This window comes from Tiliqua scincoides, chromosome 16 (genome assembly GCF_035046505.1).
Source record: "Tiliqua scincoides isolate rTilSci1 chromosome 16, rTilSci1.hap2, whole genome shotgun sequence".
In the NCBI taxonomy this organism is placed as follows: domain Eukaryota; kingdom Metazoa; phylum Chordata; class Lepidosauria; order Squamata; family Scincidae; genus Tiliqua; species Tiliqua scincoides.
Window position 1 is genome coordinate 3,866,212 of NC_089836.1, and position 23,155 is coordinate 3,889,366.

General features: G+C 47.1%; 1 protein-coding gene across 6 annotated transcripts in view; it reads right to left on the minus strand.

Moving 5' to 3' along the window:
• Positions 1-23,155, minus strand: part of SPTAN1 (spectrin alpha, non-erythrocytic 1) — a 70,298-nt gene that overhangs the window by 44,871 nt on the left and 2,272 nt on the right. For 4 of the 6 annotated variants that reach the window (XM_066610529.1, XM_066610526.1, XM_066610528.1 and 1 more), the window contains exons 2-10: positions 19,777-19,865; positions 12,159-12,398; positions 11,493-11,618; positions 8,224-8,364; positions 6,650-6,796; positions 4,224-4,357; positions 3,599-3,743; positions 1,565-1,719; positions 271-406 (exon numbers count right to left, since the gene is read on the minus strand). In XM_066610529.1, the coding sequence (XP_066466626.1) occupies positions 271-406; positions 1,565-1,719; positions 3,599-3,743; positions 4,224-4,357; positions 6,650-6,796; positions 8,224-8,364; positions 11,493-11,618; positions 12,159-12,398; positions 19,777-19,809 (1,257 nt within the window). In that variant the 5' untranslated portion in view covers positions 19,810-19,865. The remainder of the gene's footprint in view (positions 1-270; positions 407-1,564; positions 1,720-3,598; positions 3,744-4,223; positions 4,358-6,649; positions 6,797-8,223; positions 8,365-11,492; positions 11,619-12,158; positions 12,399-19,776; positions 19,866-23,155) is intronic. The other 2 variants (XM_066610525.1, XM_066610527.1) reach the window with 2 other exon arrangements.

The following is a 23,155-nucleotide window of genomic DNA, read 5'->3' on the forward strand; positions in this document are numbered from 1 at the left end:
CTTGCAAAGGTGACTTTAAGCACTGGCAGTATATAAATCTAATCAGGTAAGTATCTAACCCATAAACAAACAAACAAGTTAATAACAGACTAAAGATCTTATTTAAAGCAGAGAAAAAATAAAATAAAATCCAGGTTCACAAGATTCAGGAAACAGAGAGAAAAGTCGAGGTCACAGGATTCCAGCATTAGGAAACACTCAGAAGCCCGATACTTACAGACACGCGGGGGGGACGGGACATGGCAGGCAGACTTGACTCTGGGCTCTTACCTTATGCTCCTGATGTCTGTCTAGCAGGGCCTCTGCTCCAGCTACGTCATTGGCAAGCTCATCGGCGTTGATCAGGGCCTTCATCTCCGTCACCCAGCTGGTGAGATCACGAAAGTCTGCAAGGAATCGCTGCAACCTTGGAAGAGGGAGGGTAGACATGAGAAGTGGGCGCGAGCCACACAGGAATGCCCAGCCTTGCCCAGGTCTCTCATTATCAGCCCACTGTTTAAGCTTCTGCACTGACACCTTGCTGCTTTCGTCATCTGCTTGAAACCGCATCGTCCATCCTGATCCCCTCCTCAAGAACTGCTGTTCCAACAGAACGGCCTCCACCACATTTCTGAGTCTTCTCCCAAGCTTGCGTTGCTCTCTATTACCATGTGACTTCCAGCACCTGAAGAGCTCCTCCACTACCCTTGCTAATCCTCAGCAAAACCCACTTCTGCAAAACCTGGCTTTGGGTCACCACAGATGCCACTATTCTCTACTACGCACCCTTCAAATCCTCTCTGCTCTAATATCAAACCCCAGTCTTCTCCTTCACCGTTGTCCCATCTCTGTTTCCCGAGTTGTCCATCCTCTCTGCAGAAACAATGTCGCCTTCTTTGGCAGCATGGTCAGCTCATCTATATGGCTAACTGACATGGCCTCCATCAGTGGTGTATAGCTAGGAGGTGTCAGCCTCTGTCCACTTATTCTCTGGATTTGAAAAGGAAGAGGAATGGAAAGGAAAAGCAAATGCAGCAGATAGAAGAGTAGTGGGCTAGACCGTCAGCCTTCCTCTTCCACAACAAACGAAGTCTCAGATGCTCTAGCCCATCACCCTCCCCTCCTCCACACTTCCTTTTCAGTTGTGGGGGCTGGAGGAGGTAAAATCTTCACACAGTGTGTACAGCTAACTGTGACTGCAGCTCTATTGAACCTACAATACAAGTACTCAGTATTTGGCTATGATTCACCGCAACAGATAGCTTCTAACAGAGATGGGGGAAGGACAGGTTTTTTCCTAATGTGAACCATAATCCTTGTAGTCATGATCGACTGATCACCCTGGAGGCTTCCGTTCCTGAAAGCAGGGGGAGGAACACCTCAACGGAAAATAATTAGAAACCCATTTCACAGCAGAAGGCACGATAAACCCATCTCACTTCAACAAAAATGTTTATTTTGGAAGGAAACCCAAGACCCACACACACAGTGTTACGAAATACTGAACTATGTCACTTTCTCCCTCCCTGCCACAGCGGCTGTGAACCCAGCCAGCGAAGTCCTTCCAGGCCCACGGCATTCCTACCTGTAAGAGTCATTCAAGCGAGCGTGCCTCTCCGCGGCTCGGGCGCGAATCTGCTCCCAGTTGGCAATCAGTTCCTCCCGCTTCACGTGGATCTGAGAGGCGTTTGGAGGGTGGGACTGCTGGAGCCTGTCGGCCTCGGAGCACAAAGCCTTCACCTAGAGGCAGAGAGGCCACAAGTAACGACAAGCTCAGGTTGAACCGGCTGTCGTGGAGTTTTGCCAAAAAAAAGTAGGAAGTATTACAAGATTAAACGTTGCAACTCTAATGCACCATTGGCTTAAGCAGATCAATCCCCTCCCTCCTTGCCCTCACCAGTGTTCTGCCCACTACTGACACTTCCACAATCCATATGAGCACCTTGTCTTTCTTGGGGGGGGGGGCATGGCACAGGCTCTCTCTTTTAATATACAAATGCATCTCCTCCTGCATACACTAAGCAGAAACCACTACCTGTTTCAGGTATGAACAGACAGGCACTCAACTGCCAGAGTTCAAAGTTGCATATAATTCTGTATATAGCAGGGGTTACCAAACCCCTGGGGGCTGGGGATAAGAATATGCCCTCAGTTTGGCTGTACTTGTCCTAAGAGGCGACTAAACAGCCACTGGGTAGATGGGACTCGTCAGCCTGGGAAGGCAGCTCATCTGAGAGAAGGAAAACTCTGATCCCAAACCTCCACTGCCTTGTGGCTACATCCAGTTATGGAAGAGGCTTCAGGAGTCAACCTCGAGGCAAAATTCGGAGCCAGAGTCCCTGAGGCAGTTCATGGCTGAACACAGTCCCGTTCTGGCAACTCCTGCGACGCCACTGGAACCAACCGTATTGGCCTCTGCCTTTCCATTGGACCATTTCAGCGACGTGGAGAGGGGGGATTTGCTGCATGGGTAACAGCCTATCCTCCATACCTACTTTACCCAGGCTTCGCGCACTGGAGAGGACACTCTGTTCCAGAACCACCATTCAGAGCGTGACACCATAGTCTTCTGAGACTGAAGGATGCCAACCAAACTTGCTTAACGTAAGAGCTGCGTACAATAAACTTCAGATATCTGAAAGCCAGAATATTTAAGCAGCAATTTAAATTCTCCAGGGTTTGGTCACCCCAGCATATAAGTTATGGCAGGATGCTGAAAATGGACTCTGCTGTCATTCTTCTGAATGGTTTCTTTAGCAAGAAAAGTTCTAGCACACCTCGCATGCGGAGTTTTACTTGAAAAACGTGATGGCGACAGCAAACGCTGCAAGCGGAAATGGCTGGAGGCCTCGTTGCTCAGTGGTTAGTGCGCAGAAAGTCTGAGATGCAACCCTTTGCATCCCCGGGTATGGCTGGGAAAGATCCTGAAACCCTGTAGAGGTGCCACCAGTTGGCGCAGATTCCGCTGAAGGAGATGGATGGACTGACTCGGCAAACAGAGCTTCATTCATATGGAAACTGAATGGATCATGCAAATGTATATGGATGGGCTCAAGACTGCTCTTACAGTAGTAGAAATGACAGTGTGAATTAGATTAACACAATGGCAAACTGGCAAAGACGGGCAGAAACAGGGTTTCATTTGCAGTATATTTCACATAATATGGGTTGAGTAACCCTCATCCAGACTGCTTGGGACGGGAAGGTATCTGGATTTTGGACTTGTCTGGATTTTGAAATAATTGCAGAAATATAATGAGAAATGCTTTTTTTTTTTTTGGCCCCTTCCACTGTTACCCTTACAGGTGTCTTGGACGTTTTTCAACAATACCCGTACAGGTACACACCACAGAGCAGAGAACGGAATTTACAGCCTGTATCCGCGCACTGCATCTGGGAATGTCCACAAGACCTTCTAGTATTCACACTACACTACTTTTGTCTCGGACAAAAGCGTCTGGCTTTTGGATGTCTGGGTAAGTGGCAATCTACCTGTAATTGCATGGAGACTAGGGACTAGGGACATGTTGCTTTCTGCCCTGTAAGGTAGTTTCAATGTTCCTGGAATTAAAAACAAGTAAGAGAAAAGCCAGCAGCTCTTCAAACAAAGCGTGCCTACCTTGTCTTCCAGAGCAGCGAGGTCCCTCTCCAAGCCTTCGTGCTTGCGGAGCAAAGCTTGTACACTAGCAAGGTCTCTGCCAAAATCATCCGAAGCCATCAGCTGCTCTTTCTCTTTAATCCAGCTTATGGTTTCATCCACGTCCCTGGGAGAAACAAATCCCAACTTAGTTCACGGCCATCTCCCCGCCGGTGGCCACGACCTCTATGGATGTGGCATTCCCTGTTTGACAAGGCTGTTCTCACCATTTGCGCAGGAATAAAAGCCAACCCCCCCCCCCGAGTTCAAAACAAAATTATATCCCTTCAAGAACTAAGGCCAAGTTTTCTAAGCGTAACATGAGAAGTCACCCTTCGAAACTGGTATCGAGGCAGAACCCCGATCGGTCTAACTTAGCTCAACTCAATCCCTGGAATCTCAAGTTAAAGGATCTCAAGTGGTGGGCTTGAAAATAAGAGGCTTGAAAATAAGAGCCCTGGGAGAAAGGCCCAAGCAGCGCTGGCTTAGATGGAACATAGAGCAGTAACGTATATTCAGCTTTAAAAGTGGTGGTGGTGCTAGGGCATACTGAGCAACTCTTCATTCAGAGAAACACTGATTTGGACAACACTGACCAAACCCATACCTGTTGAAACGCTGCACTTCAGCTGCTCCAAAGAGCTTTCCCTGCCTCTGCAATGCCAGCCCCTTCAGACGCTGCCAGGCTGCGTTGACTTCATCCTGCTTAGACTTGATTAATTCCTCTTCAGGGTGCAGCTCCTAGGAAGAGGAGGGGGAGAGGGGCCTTTGGTGAATTTGCCACAGTAGCACCTGGTTCTCCAGGCCAGAGGTCTTCAAGAGGTGAGCTGGGACCCCCAAATAGGGTCATAACCTGACCACAAGTAGGTCACAACAATGCTGCCGCCACCATTTTCTTTTAAAGACTCAAGCTTGCAGAGTTTGGACAGTAGCCAAGGCTAGGGGTCTTAGAATCACTAAATCCCACAGGAGTCTTGGGAAGAACTACTTGGGTCAAGCCCCTCAATCTCCAGGGGAAGTCCTCACTCTTCCATCCATTTGCCTACAGTCTCCAGCAGAGCTCTGGAAAGCAAGTAAGGCCAGCATGTTTTCTTCATTTGAGTACAGGTGGGACCTCCGTATCCATAGGGGTTCCAGGATGGAACTAGTGGATACTGAAATGCACAGGTAACAGGGTTCATATTCTGGGGTTGATGTATTCTGGGGTGACACAGAGAATCAAGGAACCCCCACTGGATCCTATCCTCTGTGTTGGGCTGAAAAGCCTGATACGGAGCTTCCCCAGTCTGCTTTCCCAGTTGGGAAAATAGTCAGCAGAGACTATTGTGCTTGGGGTCGGGGACTGGTACTGCAGGGGACAAGTCCCAGGGATGTTTGAATGCAGCTGGAGAGCACGTCTACTCAGCAGTAAGCCCCATAGAGTCAGTGGGGCTTACTCCCAGGAAAGTGTGGATCCGATTGGGCTGTGAGTGCTCAGCGTTGGAGGCAGGAGCTGCAGGGAAGAACTCATGGGATGTTTGAATGGGGAGGAAATCTACTGCCTTTGCTTGTTGGGGCTGATGGCAGAGAGGGAGGAAGGTGGGGGGTCCGTTTGTGAAGGGGAAAATATACATAGCTCTCTACCTGCTTCTAAGTTTGTTTGGTGCTGAGTCCAGGCTGGGGGAGGGACTGAGAGAGGGAGACAGGCAGCTCCCTTCTCTGTGTGAATGAGGAGAAAAACTCCTGTCCTGAGGGGGCAGGTGCCCACCAGCTCTATGACTGATTGTGTTCCTTTGCTGCTGTTTGTTGCCAGGATTGGGGGGAGGGGGAACAGAGTAAAAACATGCTCCTGCATGGGGGGGGGAGGAACCCACTCTGACTCTTAAGTTTGTTCTGTACTTTTCCCTAGGAAGAGGCGTGTAATATGTGTCGGGAATTATTTTAACAACCCCCTTTTCTGGATCTCATGCATATTACAAAAAAGCTCAGTAAAATTCATTCATTCACATAAGTTTGTTTCTCTAATATATTCATTTCTGTACATTTATTCAAATTTGAAGTGTCAATTTCCCCCGGCCCCCGACAGTGTCAGAGAGATGATGTGGCCCCTCCTGCCAAAAACTTTGGACACCCCTGGTCTATAGGATAGCTTTAAGTGATGTCAATGCTTACAAGTTGGAGTCTTTGGTCAGTAGCCAATACGCAGGACTTACGAAGCACAGCCTACCCCCCAGCAACAACATAATCTCTTCACTCCTGAAGGTCTTTTTGGGTAGCTAATTAAATAAATCCAGGGTGAGAGAACAACAAAGCCTTTAAAAAGAGATTAGAAACATTCTATTTCCAATATGCAAACCACAAGCTGTACCCTAATCTCTGCTAACTGGGCACAAAGGCACCTTTCAAAGGAGTAGCGCTCTGATATTTAGCAGGGGGAGCGTGACTGCCCCTATTCATCCCAGATTTGTCTCTTTTCCCCGGCTGCTCCCTAGGGTCTCTTTTTCCTTGGGAGTCCCTTTGAGACAGAAAACCCTATCTTTTTGGTTTGCTCATTCACTCGTATGTAAACTGCTCCCTTCCCATTTCGCTGAAAAGCAATGTATAAATATTCTCAGCAACATCAACAGGGGTGAACTCCTGGGTTTTGCCAGTGGGAAGGAGAAACTGGGTCAAAACGGGCTCTCTGCACCATGTTCTTAGTGGTTAAGAACCCTGCTCACTCTTGTCTGCACAGTTGGAGACTAATCCAACCCTGGAGTTGGGTTGAAGCCGAAATGCTGGGAATCAACATTGTACAAGACCCAAAATTCCAGAGGCAATCCCAGCCCAGAGGCCATCAGTGCATCTAAGCTTTGCAAGACAGGAACATCCATTTCTCAACTAGACCGCTGCTGCTTTTATGGTTTTCCTCATCAACTCCAGTTATCCTGCTTGCTCACAACATATCCTCTGAAACTCAAGTCTTGCAGTCAGAGGAGAGGAAGGGGGAAATTAATTACGCTTCTTGAAGCAACGCATAAACACAAGGACCTTCCCTGACTTTGCAGCTCTTACCTGGATCAGCTTGCCCGCAAACTGGTTCACTTCGTTGACCCGCTCTTCGTGGGCTGCCAAGTCTGTCTGGAACTCTTCAAACTTCTTCTGCAAAACCTCAACGTGCTCCAGGTCTAGGCCAAGCTCTTCTGAAGTCACTATCGCCTCCTTGGCAAGCAGAAGAAGGCATTTACTAGAGTGCACCATGCCGGTGGCATTTTTGGGGTGAGGAAAAAAAGTTGAGCTGCGTGGGGAGCCATTTTGGAAATGCAAAAATTTACTCTAATCCTACCAAAGGCTACATTTACAGTCTCAGAGAGTTGGTTTCAATAAGACAGCAACATAATTAAAACAAAACAAAAAACTAATTAAAATTTAATTAAAATTCGAAAAAAAAATTCCCATGGAGATGAAATGAATTCCTCTGAAGATGACTTTGTGGCACTAAAGATGACTTCAAGTAGTTCAGAAAGAGGCAGTTGTTAAGGTAGCCCTACTCAATGGTTGGTTGGCAACCTTCAGTCTCGAAAGACTATGGTATAAGCCTACAGCACCCGGAATTCCCAAGCGGTCTCCCATCTAAGTACTAACCAGGCCTGACCCTGCTTAGCTTCTGACATCAGACGAGATTGGGCATGTGCAGGGTAACAGTTGCTGCCAATGTGACGTTGCTTATTGAGGTTCTGCTGACAAAGCACAAGGCTTTCTCCAAGGAGCTCCCCAGACAGTGGAATTCTCTTCCACAAGGGAATGTGTAGTTCCCCCCCATTCCTGGCTTTGGCAAAGATCCCAAAGAACCACCTGTTTTGGTTAGCTGGTGAATGAGTGGATACTGCTGGGGGGGGGAAGAGTTTTGTAGGTTGCTCTTCTGGTTCTGATCTCCCTGCCTCCTTTGTAGAGGACATTATAATGCATTCCATTTGTCTTCTATTGTTTGCCACCTTGAAACATGGCAATAAATTCAAACCAGCCAACGAACTCTCACTCACTCCCCCCGTATTCTGCAGGACTGATGCTGCAGCAGTAAAACACCACTGTGATTGTTCAAGGAGAAGAAAGCTCTTTCCAATGTGCGCAAGGTAATTATGAAAAGCTATACAGCCAGTTTGTGGCATCTAAAGCATCAGCTGTGGACTTAGGCTGCTGGTTTACAGAGGAACAAAAAGCAAACAGCTGCACACATTCATCCTTCAAAGGGAGACAATTCTTCTCTGAATCAAACCATTAAAATATATATATAGCGAAAGCCCTGCAGGTTCGAGCCCATCTAGTCCAGCATCCTGTTTCTCCGCAGAGGCCCACCAGCACTCTTTCACAAGCCCACGAGCGAGAGATAAAGACGTACGTCTCTCCCACCCAACCCCACAGCAAGATTTTCTATCAAGGCGTCGTGATCTTTCTCCTCCACAGTGATAAATTGTCTCAATTATAATTACCCAATTATCTTGCAGCACTACTTTTAAGGGCTGCTCAAAGCTCTCACATAACGCCAGGCAGCTGAGCGACCGCCCTGTCACTTTCAAGCTCACTCCCCCCCCCTTCAGGAAACAGACGCGAGACCAGCGAGCAATCTCTTCGCCGTGATGCAGATATACCTTGTCGTTGATCCAGTCCATCACATCTTCGCATTCTCGTAAATACTGCACAAGCTTCTGGGCTTGCTGAAGCTTGACTCCCTTCTCCCTCATCTTCTCCAACAGAAGCTCCCATAGCCGGTGGAGTTCCTGAAGTCGAGTCTGAAAGGGGAAAAAAATTAAGTAAGAACGCAACGGACAGCTTGGCTGGAAATTTCGAATGACTACACTCTACGGGCTAGTTTTAGCTATGGAGAAGAAACTGACATTTCAACACTGATTCCTAAAGGACGAACGAGGGCAATAAATCCTAGAAGCCATTAGAGTGATCAACGCAGACCCTTAATAACACTAAAGCTACTCCCTTGGTTTCTGTGTCTGTCCACAAACAACCCCATCCCTTTCTCCCTTGCAACCTGCTCCCAGATCCCCTACAGGATACCTGGTCTCTTGGCTCCTTCAGATTCCTCCTCAAAACTCACCTTGTGTCCCCTCGCCAACACACTGGGTGCTACTCTCTGGGCTACTCCCCTGTGCTTATTTCCAATTGTGAGCCCTCTCAGGCAAGGACCCGCCTTCTCTTCTATTGGAAAGCACCATGAACATTGATGACCCTACGCAAACACCACATCAATAACTGCGACTGTTGGGAGAGGTCACTGTTCTTATAAATCTCTGGAATATCACAAACCTCTTTTTTTATGCCTGCACCACTATAATTAACACGGCTACCTCTCTAGAATCAGTTGAGCTGAGCTACCTTAGAAGCAAGCAAATAGGATTGCACCTCTTGTTCATCATGGGGCCTTTGGCCCCAACTGCTGACAGAGGGTTGTACTGAACGTGTCAGTCACAAAATCGAGGGAACTTGGCCTTGACTAACAACACTTATGATATAAGCCCATGTGCTTTGCTCTGTACCTGCATGTGTGTCAACTGTGTGTTTGCATCTGATGAAGTGGGCTCTAAGCCACGAAAGCTTACGCCACAATAAATCTGTTATTCTTTTAGGGTGACCCCAAACTGGTGGTTTGCTTTTTACATCAAACACACCCAGCTACTTTCCTGGAATGCGTCACTCCTTTTACAGCAAAAATTTGCTGTATTTGTCACTCCTCCACCAGCTGCCCTGGCATTCTGGAACTCCTTGAGTCTCACAGCCTTACAAAACCAGACAAGAAGAGTGTCATTTGCACGATACCAGCTTCTCGGCAAGCTGGATGAGTGAACAGAGATGACAGCCTCATGCGCTCAAACCCCAAACTTTCAGGCACTGCACCACACAGGTTTATCCTCACAGCAAGGTTCTCTCATCCATTTTCTCAGTTTGATTCAAAATTTAGGCACAACGCAAGCTGCTTGTCACGAACAGAATACTTCTTTTATCCCTTTTCTTCTCTTTTAAACGGAAGACAAACCCCCACCAAAGAGCAGGTCCATCTTTGCAAGGTTATATGAGCCAACTTAACCACCAGGTTTCTATTTCCAGGTTACTGGCGTCAGGTTACAGATAAACCTGAGTAGGAGGAGAGACGGAGGTTCATGGCTCCAAGCAGGATGACCGAAGCATCTCAAAGCGGTGAGGCAGTCAAACGCTGACATTTTCTCCAGCCCAACCCCAGATACGGAAATTGAAATGGCAATTAAAAAGAGGACGGGAGGACAAAATACAATCAAGCAACGTAGGACAACCGTGGCCCCTCCCAGTGTTGCTGTGCTGTCATCATCAATAAAGGGAACTTGAAAGTCAAGCTGAGGAGGGTGGGGAGAATCTCTCTTGGCCAAATGCTCCTTAGAAGCACAACCGACTTGGTGGAGAGTTTCCGAAAGGGAAAGGAGCCAGCTTGCACCGCTTGAGATTTCGACATCCTCGGGGCAGATCTGCACAGCTCAAGAACATGGGAGAATGCTATCCAAAAATGGCACCTCTATACTGAACTCTATAGTTGAGTTCAGGGGAAAACTTGCCCCCACACTCCAACTACATCGTGTGCATTTCCTTGCCTCCGTTACTGGCAGTGCACAGAAATGCACAACACCTTTATTTAGCACAGCATTACCAGGACACAGCTGTGTATTTTTTTTTTTAAAGATAGAGAAGGAGAATTCAAAAGGGATTCCCCCCCCCCCCAAAAGCAGCCCCGTGGCTCTTGTAATGTGCAGTTCCTGCCCTAGTGCTGGAAAGCATCAACCAAAGGGTGGAGAAAGGACAGAAGCATTCCAAGGAGCAGTGAGGAGCACCCACACAGCCAACCAAGCCACCTACTCGTATGTGGGCGCCAACTTGGATAGTGGTTACTATGGGGCGCTGTGCGGTCCTGTACGGCGTGAAAGACTGAACCATTAACACACGTGTTACTATAGCAAACGGAACACAAAGAGGAGCCCATGACCCCGAACAAGGCCCAATGTTATCACATCTGGGGGGGAAAAATTAGGCTGCAAGCCACAAAAACATTGACTGCAAACAAAGGCCCTCCACGCCATTCAAGATGGTGGCTGGTTTCGGAAAACTATGCTTTCCTGCTACAACAACAAGCCTGCAACAGCTTCCCTGAGTTCATGAGCTTCCCTGATCTATTTAGAAACTGCTCTTCGAGAAGCATTCTCAAAAGCAGGTTAGGTAGAAGAGGAATGAGAAGGTAGTTTCCTGTGGCAAAGGGCTGCACAATCTAAAAGACTTGAGGGAGACAACAGATGAAAGGGGGACAGAGACTTGGACCAAAACAGAGTATCAAATTCTGGCTCGCGTTAACTCTGGTCAGTTAATGAAACTGCAGTTGCCCACGTTCAAACGAAACGTCAAGCTGCAATTTATTCTTTTTGCGATAGTAAAAGCTTTCCGTGCTCTCCTTTCCGTGCACGTGCAGGAGGACTTGAAAAGGACACAAGTGAGCCAGTAGCTCCCTGAGACCCGTTCTTGCGGTGGGAAATCAGGGTGTCCTGAGCTGCATCCAGCCTGCGGGATTGCTCTAGAACGAGTAGCTTCAAACTGCTCCTCTGAAAAACAAAGCCTTCTTTCTAAGAACTGGAAGAGAAATAAACCCCTGGATCTTATTTTGCCCATCTCTGTTTTAAAAAGATGTTCAAGCTCAATACTTTGGCAGAAGTATTAAGTATTGAGAAAGGGGATTCCCACAACTGCAGGCAGTGACTGAGAAAGGCTCTCTTTTTAAACCCCGGTTGAGCCAGAAAACCAACAAACTAGTTTATGATGATCTGACATTCGTCTCACGATGGCTCATATTCGAAAACAAACTTTGCAGGAAGTCAATATTCTCCATACTCACCCTGATGGTTTCACAGGAAAAATGTCCTTCGTTGATCATAAGGTTTCCGGTCTCATCCAATTTAACGATAGCCCCCGAGTTGGCTTGTACCTCAGCTTCGAAGGCCTGATGCTTCTGCAGTTTGCCCTAAAAGACGTGAACAGAAACATGGACAATGCTGACTTTGCTGGAGCTCCACCATTCCAACCAGATATTGAGCTTCTCTTTGACTAGCGCCATCAACTATGCAAGCATAAGAACGCACGAAAAGCCCCACTGGATCAGGCTAAAGGTCCATCTAGTCCAGCTTCCTGTATCTCACAGTGGCCCACCAGATGTCTCAGGGAGCACACAAGACAACAAGACCCCTGTATCCTATAGCACCTTGCATTCTGCGGTAGCCTAATTCTAAAACTAGGAGATTGCATTTACCCATCATGACTTGTAGTGGACTTTAATCTTTCCAACCCATCTTTAAGGGCATCTAGGCCATGTGCATTAACCAGATCCTGTGGCAAGGAATTCCACAGATTAATTTCACACTGAAGAAATTGTTCTCTTTCATCTGTCCTAACTCTCCCAATACTCAAGTTAAGTGGATGTCCCCTGGTTCTGGTGTTGTGCGAGAGGGAAAAGAACCTTCTTCTACCCAGTCTATCCATCCCCTGCGCTGGAAAATGGGTGTACCTGCAGATTGGTGGGGTCTTTGTAATTTTCATCAGAGGCAATCTGGAGTTTCTCCTGGATCCATTTTTCCAGCTCGTCAGCATCCCGCTGGAAGAACTGGAATCTGTAGGAATCTTCAAGCTTTTGCCGCCTCAAGGTGGACAGCTCCTTGAACCGGTGGTACCGGTCCAAAACCTGCTGCCGTCTCTCTTGTATGTCCTCTGCTGTTTCCAGCACCTTGACACCGGTAGGGTCCATTTTCTGAAAGGGAAAACGTTTTGGTTAGCACTTCAACACAACTCGGGCAAAATATATAGAGTGCCAAACTGGATTACTGTAACAGACCGATTCAGACAAACCAGCCAACTTTCCCAACACGCCCAGCTAAATGCACAGCGTCCTAGTTTGTTAAATAGTCATTCCTTGTGATATCCTAATCTGGAAACTGCGGCTTAAGTGACCCCAGCATATCAGTGCGCATTTAATAATACAGTCCAACTGCAGTTTGTTAAGATCGCTGACACCCATAAGCTGGGAGGATTTGCATTTGGCCAGGTGGCCCTGGTGAGAAGAGGGCAACACGTACAGGCCTTCTGGTTCATTCACAGACTATCTACGGTTTGTGGAGCTACCTGAACCAGGCCAAACTGTGCAATCCATTCTCAGACTTGTTTGTGCTGCTGTAGTCAATAGGAATACCCTTCTGTTATATGCCCTGTGCATCATCTCTTAATAAGACTGGGGGTAAAAATTCATCAGAGAACAAACCCTTTCATCTCAAACAGAAAGCTTTTAATCTGTTTAAAAATTACAGTGTGACATAGTTAAACTACTACTCATAAGCCCTATAATTAACCCCCACCCCAGGTCATTTATTGGCACGTTCTAAAGAAAAAACAGCAACCAGAGGAGATTGAACACCAGGAGGGCTACCAGTTCTCAAGCTGCTGCCACTGCCTCCAGAGACATGGCAGAAAAGCAGGATTCCCTGTGGTACCCACTCGCCCAGAAAGCAATTCAAAGCCGCCGGTGGTGACCAGGCAAGTGGCTGAAGGCTTGACTGTACCACACAACTACTGATCAGAGCAGAACTACATCTGCATTCCTACAAATGCCGATAGGAAATTGAAGAGAAATCAGTGGCTTTTCAAAGCAAGCATTTGATATCTGTGTCCCCTCTACAGTATTCTCTGTGAACTAGTTAATTTCCGATTTCTAAAAGTCACGTCAGTTTGCTCACCCTATGACAGTGGTTCCCAAACTTGGTAGTACCTGGACCCACTTTTAAAAACAACCAGTACTCTATCGGGACCCACCTAGTGTTACAAGTCTAAAAAACATTTCATTTTACCAGCCACCCGCAGAAGGGAGTGGGGGTCGCTTTCTGGAGCGTTTGTCGAGCTCCATGATCATCAGATCAGGACCATTCTGAAGAGCTTGCGCCTCTCCTCACCTGGCCTTTTAATAAGAGCCAAGGCCTTACTTGCCTACTCGCAAGTAAATGCACACATGCCGCTTCATTTCCACTTCCATAAGGCTCAATACGTTTCCCTTGTCGGTTTCACGACCCACCAAAAACTGGGTGGTGACAACCACTGCCCTGTGAAATTCCGCTGATATTTTCAGAAGGACAGAATCCAGGAAGCTGCTGTGCCAAGTCAGGCCCTTGGACCATCTAGTTCAGTGCCGTCAACACCAACTGGAAGCCTGCAGCTTGCACCAGTCTTCTCCCACACCCTACATGGACAGCCCAGGGATTGAACCTGGGACCTTTCGTATGGCGAAACAGCTCCTTCGCTGGTGAATTACAGCCCATTCCAACCCCAATAGATACATCTATGACCACAGCATACTTCTAAAGCTGACCCCTTGGTTGACAAGAAGCATACATGGGAGGTACACGGGTGTATTTCACACAAGGGTGCCTGGAACAGAAACCCAAATGAAGTTTTTAAGGCTTCACATTTTGCAAAGGTATTTATGCAATGCTATGCAATGTCTTGAATGCCCTTTGGGCTTCCTAATTTAAATCCTTCAGTGATGGCTTAAGTCAACAGGACACTAGAGCATGCAGCCAACTAGTTACCTACTTATCAGAAAACAAATTAAACTTTTTGACTGTGTTTCCAAGGGACATAAAAAAAAAAAGAGACTGAGGACTGGTCTCAGAGTTTATAACGGGGTGGCCAAACTGGTTCGCGAGCCACACTTGGGCTCTTGGATGTATATAAGGCAATATGCTGGATGAGCTCCTTTTAGCACCACAATTAATATAAAAAGTAAATCACTTATTTTCAAGCTTCACGATTATTTACCGGGTACAAACTGAGAATCCACTGGATTAAAAACACAAATTTAATCTTCATGGGTGAACCAATATATTTAAGCATTTAAATGCTTCTTGAATATTGTGGCTCTCAAACATCTGAAGCTTTTCAAACGCGGCTCTTACGTTAAGCAAGTCTGGCCACCCCCTGGCTTATAACGTAAACGGCTGTTATTTAATCTCTTCTCAGCTGCGTGCCAAACACGCTGGAAATGCATCCGCAGTCAGTCCCAAAGGTGGGAAAGTATTTGCCACAGCCCCTTATCTTGGCTTTGGATTCTGGGCCCCTGCAAAGGAAACTGAACAAGGGAACACATGACACAAGGGGGCTGGATCCACACATTCCAGGGCTCTTGCCCAGCACAATCACACCCTGCTGTAGGACAGCAACTTTGGGCCGTAGCAGTTGACATTCCTGTGAACTCTGAGGCCCCCTGACTGCATTGCGGTATTTTAAGACGACGTCTGTGTGTGAGTGTGGGAGACGGATTGCTAAAATTCTGCTGGGCCCTCGTTTACTAAATCATGCGGTTATTTGCAGTGGTTTTAGACCAAGTCCAGAGAGCGATGAAGCCCTGCCTTCCTGCCTCGTTCACCCACGTAGCTCTGCATCAAGGCTTTTGGCAGACCAGGTTCAGGGCTGAAGGCGGGCAATCCAGTTTAACTCCACGCTGGTATCGCTCATAAAACCAATGCCCTCTGCACTGGTTTCAGTCATGCAACCAACCAACCCTGAAAAGAAGCAGCGGTACACTAAATAAAAATGACTAATAGCCACAAACGAATTGCTTTGGCAACTACAGTCATGCCAAACCTGGTCTTTTGAGAACCGTACTGGCAGGGTGGGGCTGGAGGTGGCATCGATGCACCTGTTCTTACTTGCACCTTCTCATTCTTCTCAGATTGGGCAACGCAGGGCGACGCTTTGCCGACTCTTGGACCAGACCTTTGTCACCGAAAGCTTCTGCACAACCGGCAAAGAGACCTTCCCTCTTCGCTGCCTACGCACAATCTGTATTGTGCTCCTGTCACAAGAGACACGGGGGACTCGCCAAGTTAACCACGTTCCCCCACCCCCACCCCGGCCATTCAAATCATGTAATTCCTCTCGGCCTTTCGCTGGAATTTAGGCAAACAAAAGGCCTCTTTTGTGACTGCAGTGAGCAGAGCAAGCCAGTTGGAAATGAAGAGAACCAGTTCAGCGATAATGGACTGTTCTTTCCTGCAAAGGGGGAAAAAGCTGATGTCAGCAGGACTCCGCTCTGCCAAAACATGATCAGCGCTCGTGGGGGCTGCCAGTTGCTGCAGAGCGATGCCTCCTGCATTCAACATTTTCAGCCTCACAACTGCAGAGGCTCAAGCCTCACGCCCACGTCAACCTGCTTCCAGCAATTTCAGCGGCTGGCTAAGCGCGCGCCTGTCCTTCCTCTCCAAAGGCCAGCAGCGCCGTCGAAACCTGCGATGGCTTCCAAACCGAAAACCTTTACAACGTGGGCGCTGCTCTCGGAGCCGCTGAACAGGACGTGAGGACAACAGACTTTGTCCCTAGGCCCTGCGCACACAGGCAGACATCACCACTGCATTCCACACATTATTCGAGGCTGCCTGGTGTTGGCGCAGCACACCAGAGCCCCTCCTACTGCAATCTGCACTGTGCCGATAAGGTCAAATGCTAGATAGAAAGTTCCAGGCTGGGGGTGGGGTGGGGGGAAAGGAAGCTGAATTAATTGGGTGACTTTCTTCTCCAAGATGGGAGCTGTTAAGATGGCAGGAAACAGGAAAAACAGCTGCAGACAAAAACAGGTTTTCCTAGCAACAACGGACCTTACGGGTTCTCGGTGCCGTGGGATTAAGTCAGCGTCTTTGAAAAGGGGGTAGCGTTTGGGGAGGTCAAATGCTCAAGAGGATTACCCTGCCTCGGGTTCTTTTACGGTTTTTTCTAAGCTTGTTTAATTGAGACATTTTAAGGCCAGTTTAGTTTTTAAAGCCCACATAAAAACAGGTGCTTAAACAAAGATTTCAAAACCAAACCGGGCAGGGAAACAGCAACAGCCGCAATTTCAAATCAGCATTAGGACAGCTTTGAAAGTATTTTTAAGCGCACTATATACAACCAAGGAGAACGAGGAGATACTGCATAAGAACATCAGAAGAGCCCTGCTGGATCAGGCTAGCTTTATCCAGCATTATAAATGGCTTTACAATTGCATCTGGGAAACCCACACACCCTCTTCTCCTGCCATAGCTTCCTGGCAACTGGGTACTGGAGATATTCTGGCCCTAAAACTGGAGGGTGCAATATAAGAAAAATCATATAAGAGCACATACAACCTTTGCCTGGTTCCAAAAGGACATCAACCTAAGTGTTAAAGCAAGCCTCCACAGTGACCATTACCGCTTGCGATTTGGGCAAAAGTAGTCTGTAGAAACCGACTCAAAACACGTGGAAAGGAAAGTTTGACAAAGTCCCCCAGAAGCAATAATTAAAACACGGAACGCCAGGCATCTTGTCAAGAATGTGGAGCCGTGGAACTAGCTAGACACCGCAATGCAACAGTCACTTTGCGTGAGCAGCAGCCTTGACTAAGCAAAAGTTACTGTAAGTGGGTAGGATTAAAGGGACATCAGAAAGGTGTCGCTCTGCACATCCCCTGTGCAGAAAAAAAGCCTGTTAAGCAGTCATTTCTGACGGATGTGACAGCATTTGTTTAGGGTGGACATGGGCTGGAAATCAAACACAGGAATTTGCATGCTTGCCGCAGATCATACATGTACACGTCCTCTACGCAAAAGTATACATACTAGTGAAGAAAATGCCAAGTGGAGTCACCCTTATTCAGCATCTCACTTGCCGTTTATTGGGCAAAGAGACACCTCTTCAGCAGTAATCTCCCCTCTCTTGCAGCGGAGAGCAACCAACTCCATTCATCCCAGCATGGGCGCCTTCTCCAGTGGCTGTTTGCTGGGGTCTGAGAATCACCTTATTCTTTTGCTCGCAATCTCAAGAGCTTCTTGATCAAAAAGTGGTCTAGTATACAAATCTTTATCATTTCTGTACTATGGATGCTGGGATTTAAAAGTCCACCGTGTGCCCAGGAGTGCAAGGTTTTTAGCACTTGTCATATGTACAAACCAGCAAATTAAACGTTAAAGCATACGTGCAACTGCACACTGCACAGCTTAACATGGGGGAGAGAGTTTTAGGCTCAGTGGTAGAGTCCTAGTTCAACCCTGGCAAGGTCCCCAGCTAGGGCTGGGAAAGATCTTTGCCTAAAATCTTAAGGAGACATTGCCAATCACTGTTGACAATGCTGAGCCAGGTTAGCAGCTGCCAGTCCGGGTTGACAGGACTAGCTGGATGAACCAAAGGTTCTGACTTGGTATAAGGTAACACCACCATTTGTACACAGGTACGGGATTCTCTAACGTTGGGTCTTCTCCAACCCATTGTAACAGCAAACGTTTTGCGCATTTAAGGACCAGACACACTGCACGGGCAGACAACCTCCTTAATTATCCTGCACAGTGCTGACATGCAGAAGTCTCTTTTCATGTCGGCACTGTCCTCGGGATTCCAGAAAAGAAATGAGCCACCTTAATTATTAAGATCCCCTTGAGGACCAGAACCTTGTGCTTGGATGTTAAATTTGTGAAAGTCAGTAGCCAGCGGCAAATGGTAATACTCAGCTTGTAGGGAAAAGGGGGAAGTGGAGCGGAGGTAGGACTGGGCACTTTCTGAGATTCCAGAAGGAATATGCGGTCCAGAAGCCTATGCGGTCCATTGCCCACTCTCTATACAGCACAGGCAATCTCAGGTGGTCGAGTGACAACCAACTTGCTCATGGAACAGGACCACCCCCAGATCAGGTTGTGGCCTCTAGATTCCCTAGGTGTGCCAGAAGTAGACAAGTTTGCAAATTAAAAGAAAAGGGTAAAATAAACCCAAAATGACTTGAGCTGATCTAAGCATGCTCAATGGGGGAGAGACATTTCTTAGCAGGGCCACTGACTGATGCAAGTCCCTGCTGTCAATTGGTGTGCCTTGTCTACTGTCAAAAAACCGATGGTGTTGAACATTTGAGCACAGTGTTAGTGTGCTGTGAGATGAAAAGGGTCGAAAATGGCTGCTCTAGGGCCTCTAGAAATTTGGGAACAACTGTTGTCGATCCTTCTCGTAACCTCTGTTTCCAGACCTTGGCCACACAATGCTGTGCAAGTCTACTGAGAAATATGCCACACTGAGTTATTTGTCCCAAGAAAGGATTTCAGCCCTGGCTGGGTTTTTCTCGACCTCCACCAACAGCTCAAATTCTGGGATTTTGAATGCCCTTCAGGCTCAACAGGAAGAACGTGTCAAGCCTTTCTCTGAACCCTCTGCAGTATGGAAAGAGACAACCAACGTCCTCCACCAATATGTTTCAAGAAAAATACATCACTTTGGACTGCACAACCTGAAAAATCAGATATGCAGATTTCAGAATCAATACAATCTAGGAGGTGTTACTAATTGCCCAATTCTCAGACTTTCAGGGCAATCCTTTGCAGGTCTACTAACAAAGAGGTCAATGGGACTTACTCCCAGGTAAGTGTGTACAGCACTATGGCCTTTATCCCCATGGCATTATCTTGCAGCATCACTTTCGTACCAACATAGAAAGGAGCTCACTTTCCTCCTGGAATCGGGGAGACTCTCCTGCCCTCTTCTTGACACAAATTCTGTACATATAATTTACTTAAATTTTACCATTCTGAAAGCAACCAGGAAGGAGGAAATATCACCACCACTAGGGAAAGCTTTAATAAAACAACTGCAGCCCGAAGGAATGAGAGGCACAAGGACACACCCCTCTTGCCAGTTCATACCAGTTGAGATCAAAGTGGGTACTGTATGTGCGTAACACACTGCAATATGCTGGGGGTGTGGAATCTGCAGTGGGAACTGCTGTGGCCAATCACTCCAAAGGGCTGAATCACTCCGACAATAAATTCCACACCAGCCAAGCAGCACACAAAACACACCATGCTCCTTAGAAGTTCAGATAAAATGGCTGGAAAAACCCAACAACACAGCAAGTGGGGCGGGGCAAGAAGAGAAGGTAAAATCTCAAATTTCAGATACTAGAGGACTGCTACAAAGCCAGGGTTAGTCTACTATTAGGTTGTGCTTTTGCTCTAGGGTAAGAGTCACATACGCATTCAGAGGAAAAAAATTAACGCAAACGTTTCATCACTGCAAAAGAAATTCACAAAACCAAACAAGACAAACGGGAAAAAAAGGTTGGTTGTGTTATTTGCATGCACATCGTAAAATACCTGGACTCTGACTTTGCGAAATGATGACAACATGATGGAGGAATGCAGACCCTGCAAGGGAGGTGTACGCTGAGATAATCTTTCAGAAGCTACAAAGCAAGCACATATTTAACTAACCTATAACTTATCAAAGGTTGCAATGTGGTCACAACACTCCCCAAGCCTCCCCCCCCCCACTTTTTGGGGGAAAGGGCTGCAGTCGCGTGGCATTAAACATGGAAGGACAGCAGGTTGAATCCCTGGGCAGACCCTCCAGGCAAGGCTGGGAAAGAAACCCCCAAAAAAGCTGCTGCCCGTCCGTGCAGGTGATACTGCGCTAGCTGGACCAAGGGTCGGATTCAGCAGACAGCAACTCGCTGTGGTCCTATTTTGACCCACTTTTACAGCTAATCATGTCAACTGCCACACAGGGATTTGCAAGTCAAGGTTAGAGCATAATGAAAAAGCATCGGATGTTGACTCAGGTAGCCTATTATCTCCTCCTGTGAAACTTTTAACATGTGATCCAAGGTCTACACGCAAGCATCCCACAGACAAGCCCCTCCTGGCTTGCAATTAAAATGAATGAAAATGCAAGCGTTCAGGATGTAAAACCCTAAACGTGATGATTTCCTCTTTGAGTATGGTACCGACAAATAAGCAGGACGTGCAAAGAATCTCACAGATGAGGGCAGCAAACCAATGACTAAGCGTTCAGACAGACAAGGCAAAGGATGAAGAACTGCCCAGGTGCCTTTCAGACTCCTACTGCAAGCAGACCCATATTTAACGTGGCTTTACACGCTGGAAACCATCCGCTATAGGGAGGGGGTGGGACGTCACTCTGCATCATCCGCAACCAGCTGGGGCATCCTGGAACCGAACTGCGCTTGGCAATCAGCCTTGGACACCATCTGCAGTCGGCTCCACCCTGTTATCTTGGAGCAGGTTCCAGAAAGAGTAATGAGGGGGAAAGCACATTACAAAATATTCAGATAGAAAGAGGTCGCGCCTTAAAATCCATCGCCCTGATGGACTAGGAGCCAGCAGGCTTCCTCCTCCTCAACAGGCACTAAAGAAAACACCGCATTCTTCTAAAAGGGCCAAACACAAGACATAATTTAAAATAACCTTATAACAAAGTATAAAGAGAAGACGGAGAGCAAAATGAGCTCAGTGCCCAGTGGTTAGCAACCTGCCACCTACGCTCTGCCCCCCCCTTTTTACTTAAATAAAAGGTGATTTTCTTTTTGCTATCACGACCCAGAGCGAGAAGCCCAGACAGAGGGTGGTCACCTTGGAAACCTCTCCCTCCCAGAGCTGATGGGGGTAAGACCCCAAATCTAAGAAGCAAGGGGAGACCAGGGCAGCCAGAGATACGGCAAGCTGCTCTTGAATGAACTGTGGGCAGGTAGGTAGGAGCAGAAAAATTACAAGATGATCATTAAAAGGCAGTAAAGATATCAAGGCAATGGAGGAGCTAGGAAGGGATAACCCCAAGAAGAAAAGGGGGGGGCAACAAACACTAGGAAGAATGACAAAATACAAGCAGCAAAAGCAAAACCTGACAAGACTTCCCTGGATACCTGCCCTATCCTCCTACCTCCTGCTGTTTCTTGGTCCTTGCATTCACTCTTCAGCAGGGTGGGCGGCAGAGCATCCACGGAGCATCGGACGCTTCCAATGCAAGACCTCGGCCTATGCGCAAAGCAAGGTGCGCGACCCAGCTTTTTATAACCTGTGGGCGCCAATCAGGTTTCGGTTGGAGGACTGGGTACCAAAAAAGGGGTCACCTGAGTCTCTTGATCCCCCACTCCTGTCAATCAAGTGGGCTCCATAGACCAACGACTTGGTTCTAAGGCAGGTCTTTTGCTTTCCAATCAGTGGGAGAGGAATAAGATGCTCAAACCATAAATCGGCACCACGATATGGCACGACCCGGTTACTGTCTTTGAATGACTCAGCGGCCCCTTCAGGATGGTGTGGCATCACAAGGGCCTGTGGGGTGCTAGGAAGACGTAACACAGGTGCAAAAATGGGCAAACATCAGAACTTTTCACCCCATGTAGGGGAGCCATTTCACATGATAACCGAGGACAGATACTTAAATTCAATACAAGCTTGGAAGGCAGACAATTACCAACTTATTTTTTTTCTTGCTCTGCCTAATTCCACTGCTCGGAAGATCAACCATAAAAATGCAACAAGAATAAAAGCAACATCAACAGAAAAATTTTTGCAAAATATTTTTTGCACCCAAAATAGCAGCATCTGCTGTACCTGTTCCATTTTTTCCTCTCTCAATGCATCATTTCTATAAAATTCATCATGGCTCCTTGCCAATGCTGCAGACAAGCTTCCTTCCCTTCTCCAAAGTATTTGCTAACGTCTGCTCTCCTTGTTTTAAAAAAACACATCAGTTTGATGTGGTTATTGCAGCGGGTGTGGATTTCTTTGTTAGCATTTTAAAAAAATTAATTAAAAATGGCAGAAAAACAATATTTTTGCCAAAGATTAGGTTGGCCCAAAGCTTACAGTCCACTGCCTAGAATCTTCTGTTACTCTGCTGTGAGCAATAGGTCTTAAAGAACGTCCTTGATACAAGATGTAATCAGACACGGCCATTTCACAATTGCCTCTCTTGGAAACTAAGTTCTTTAGAGATGGACAACGGGAGTTAACACTAGAGTCTAATTAAGATCATACTGAGAATAGCCCAGGAGTCCTCCCCTATTTCAGGTGGAAAAAAAGTACATGTGGCAACATGACAAATCTTTCACGGAGCAGAAAAATGAGTCAAATATAGCTGCAGAAATTATGGATCTGCTAAAGTGACAAAATATGTATACTGGGAATATTAAAGAGAGATGATGGGTTCAATTAAAACACTGAGAACTGGCTGGTCTAGTCTGCACTGTATATACACTCAGGAGCGGAAGGAGGCTTGATAATGACCTCAGCTGTATAAAGAATGATGCTCTGTGATCAGGCAGCGAAGATGGAAAAAAAGGACAAAGGGCTAATGGTATTGGAAAAGAACAGACAGCTCTGCCTTCCGGCCCAAAAGGTTTCTCCAAACATGGCTGGACATATGTTTGGAAAGAGCTCCATTGTTTTAAGGAAGGCTTATGCTTTTTCCATTTTAAGCACAGACACACACCCTCTGCTAGGAACAGATTTGAAGCCTGCGTCGCCTGCCCTTGGACGGGGCTGAGAACACGCAAGGCAGAAGGGAAGCCATTGTTGCAAAATGGTTAAATCAAGAGACAGAGAGCTGAGTGTCTCCTGTATGTTGATTCGTAGGGTAAAGAATGTCAAGCTTCTTTTAGGGAAGGACAACTGTCTTCCCCTGCTACTTTTGAAGCAAAGCTGGGGTCGCTATCAGTGTTTATTCATCAAG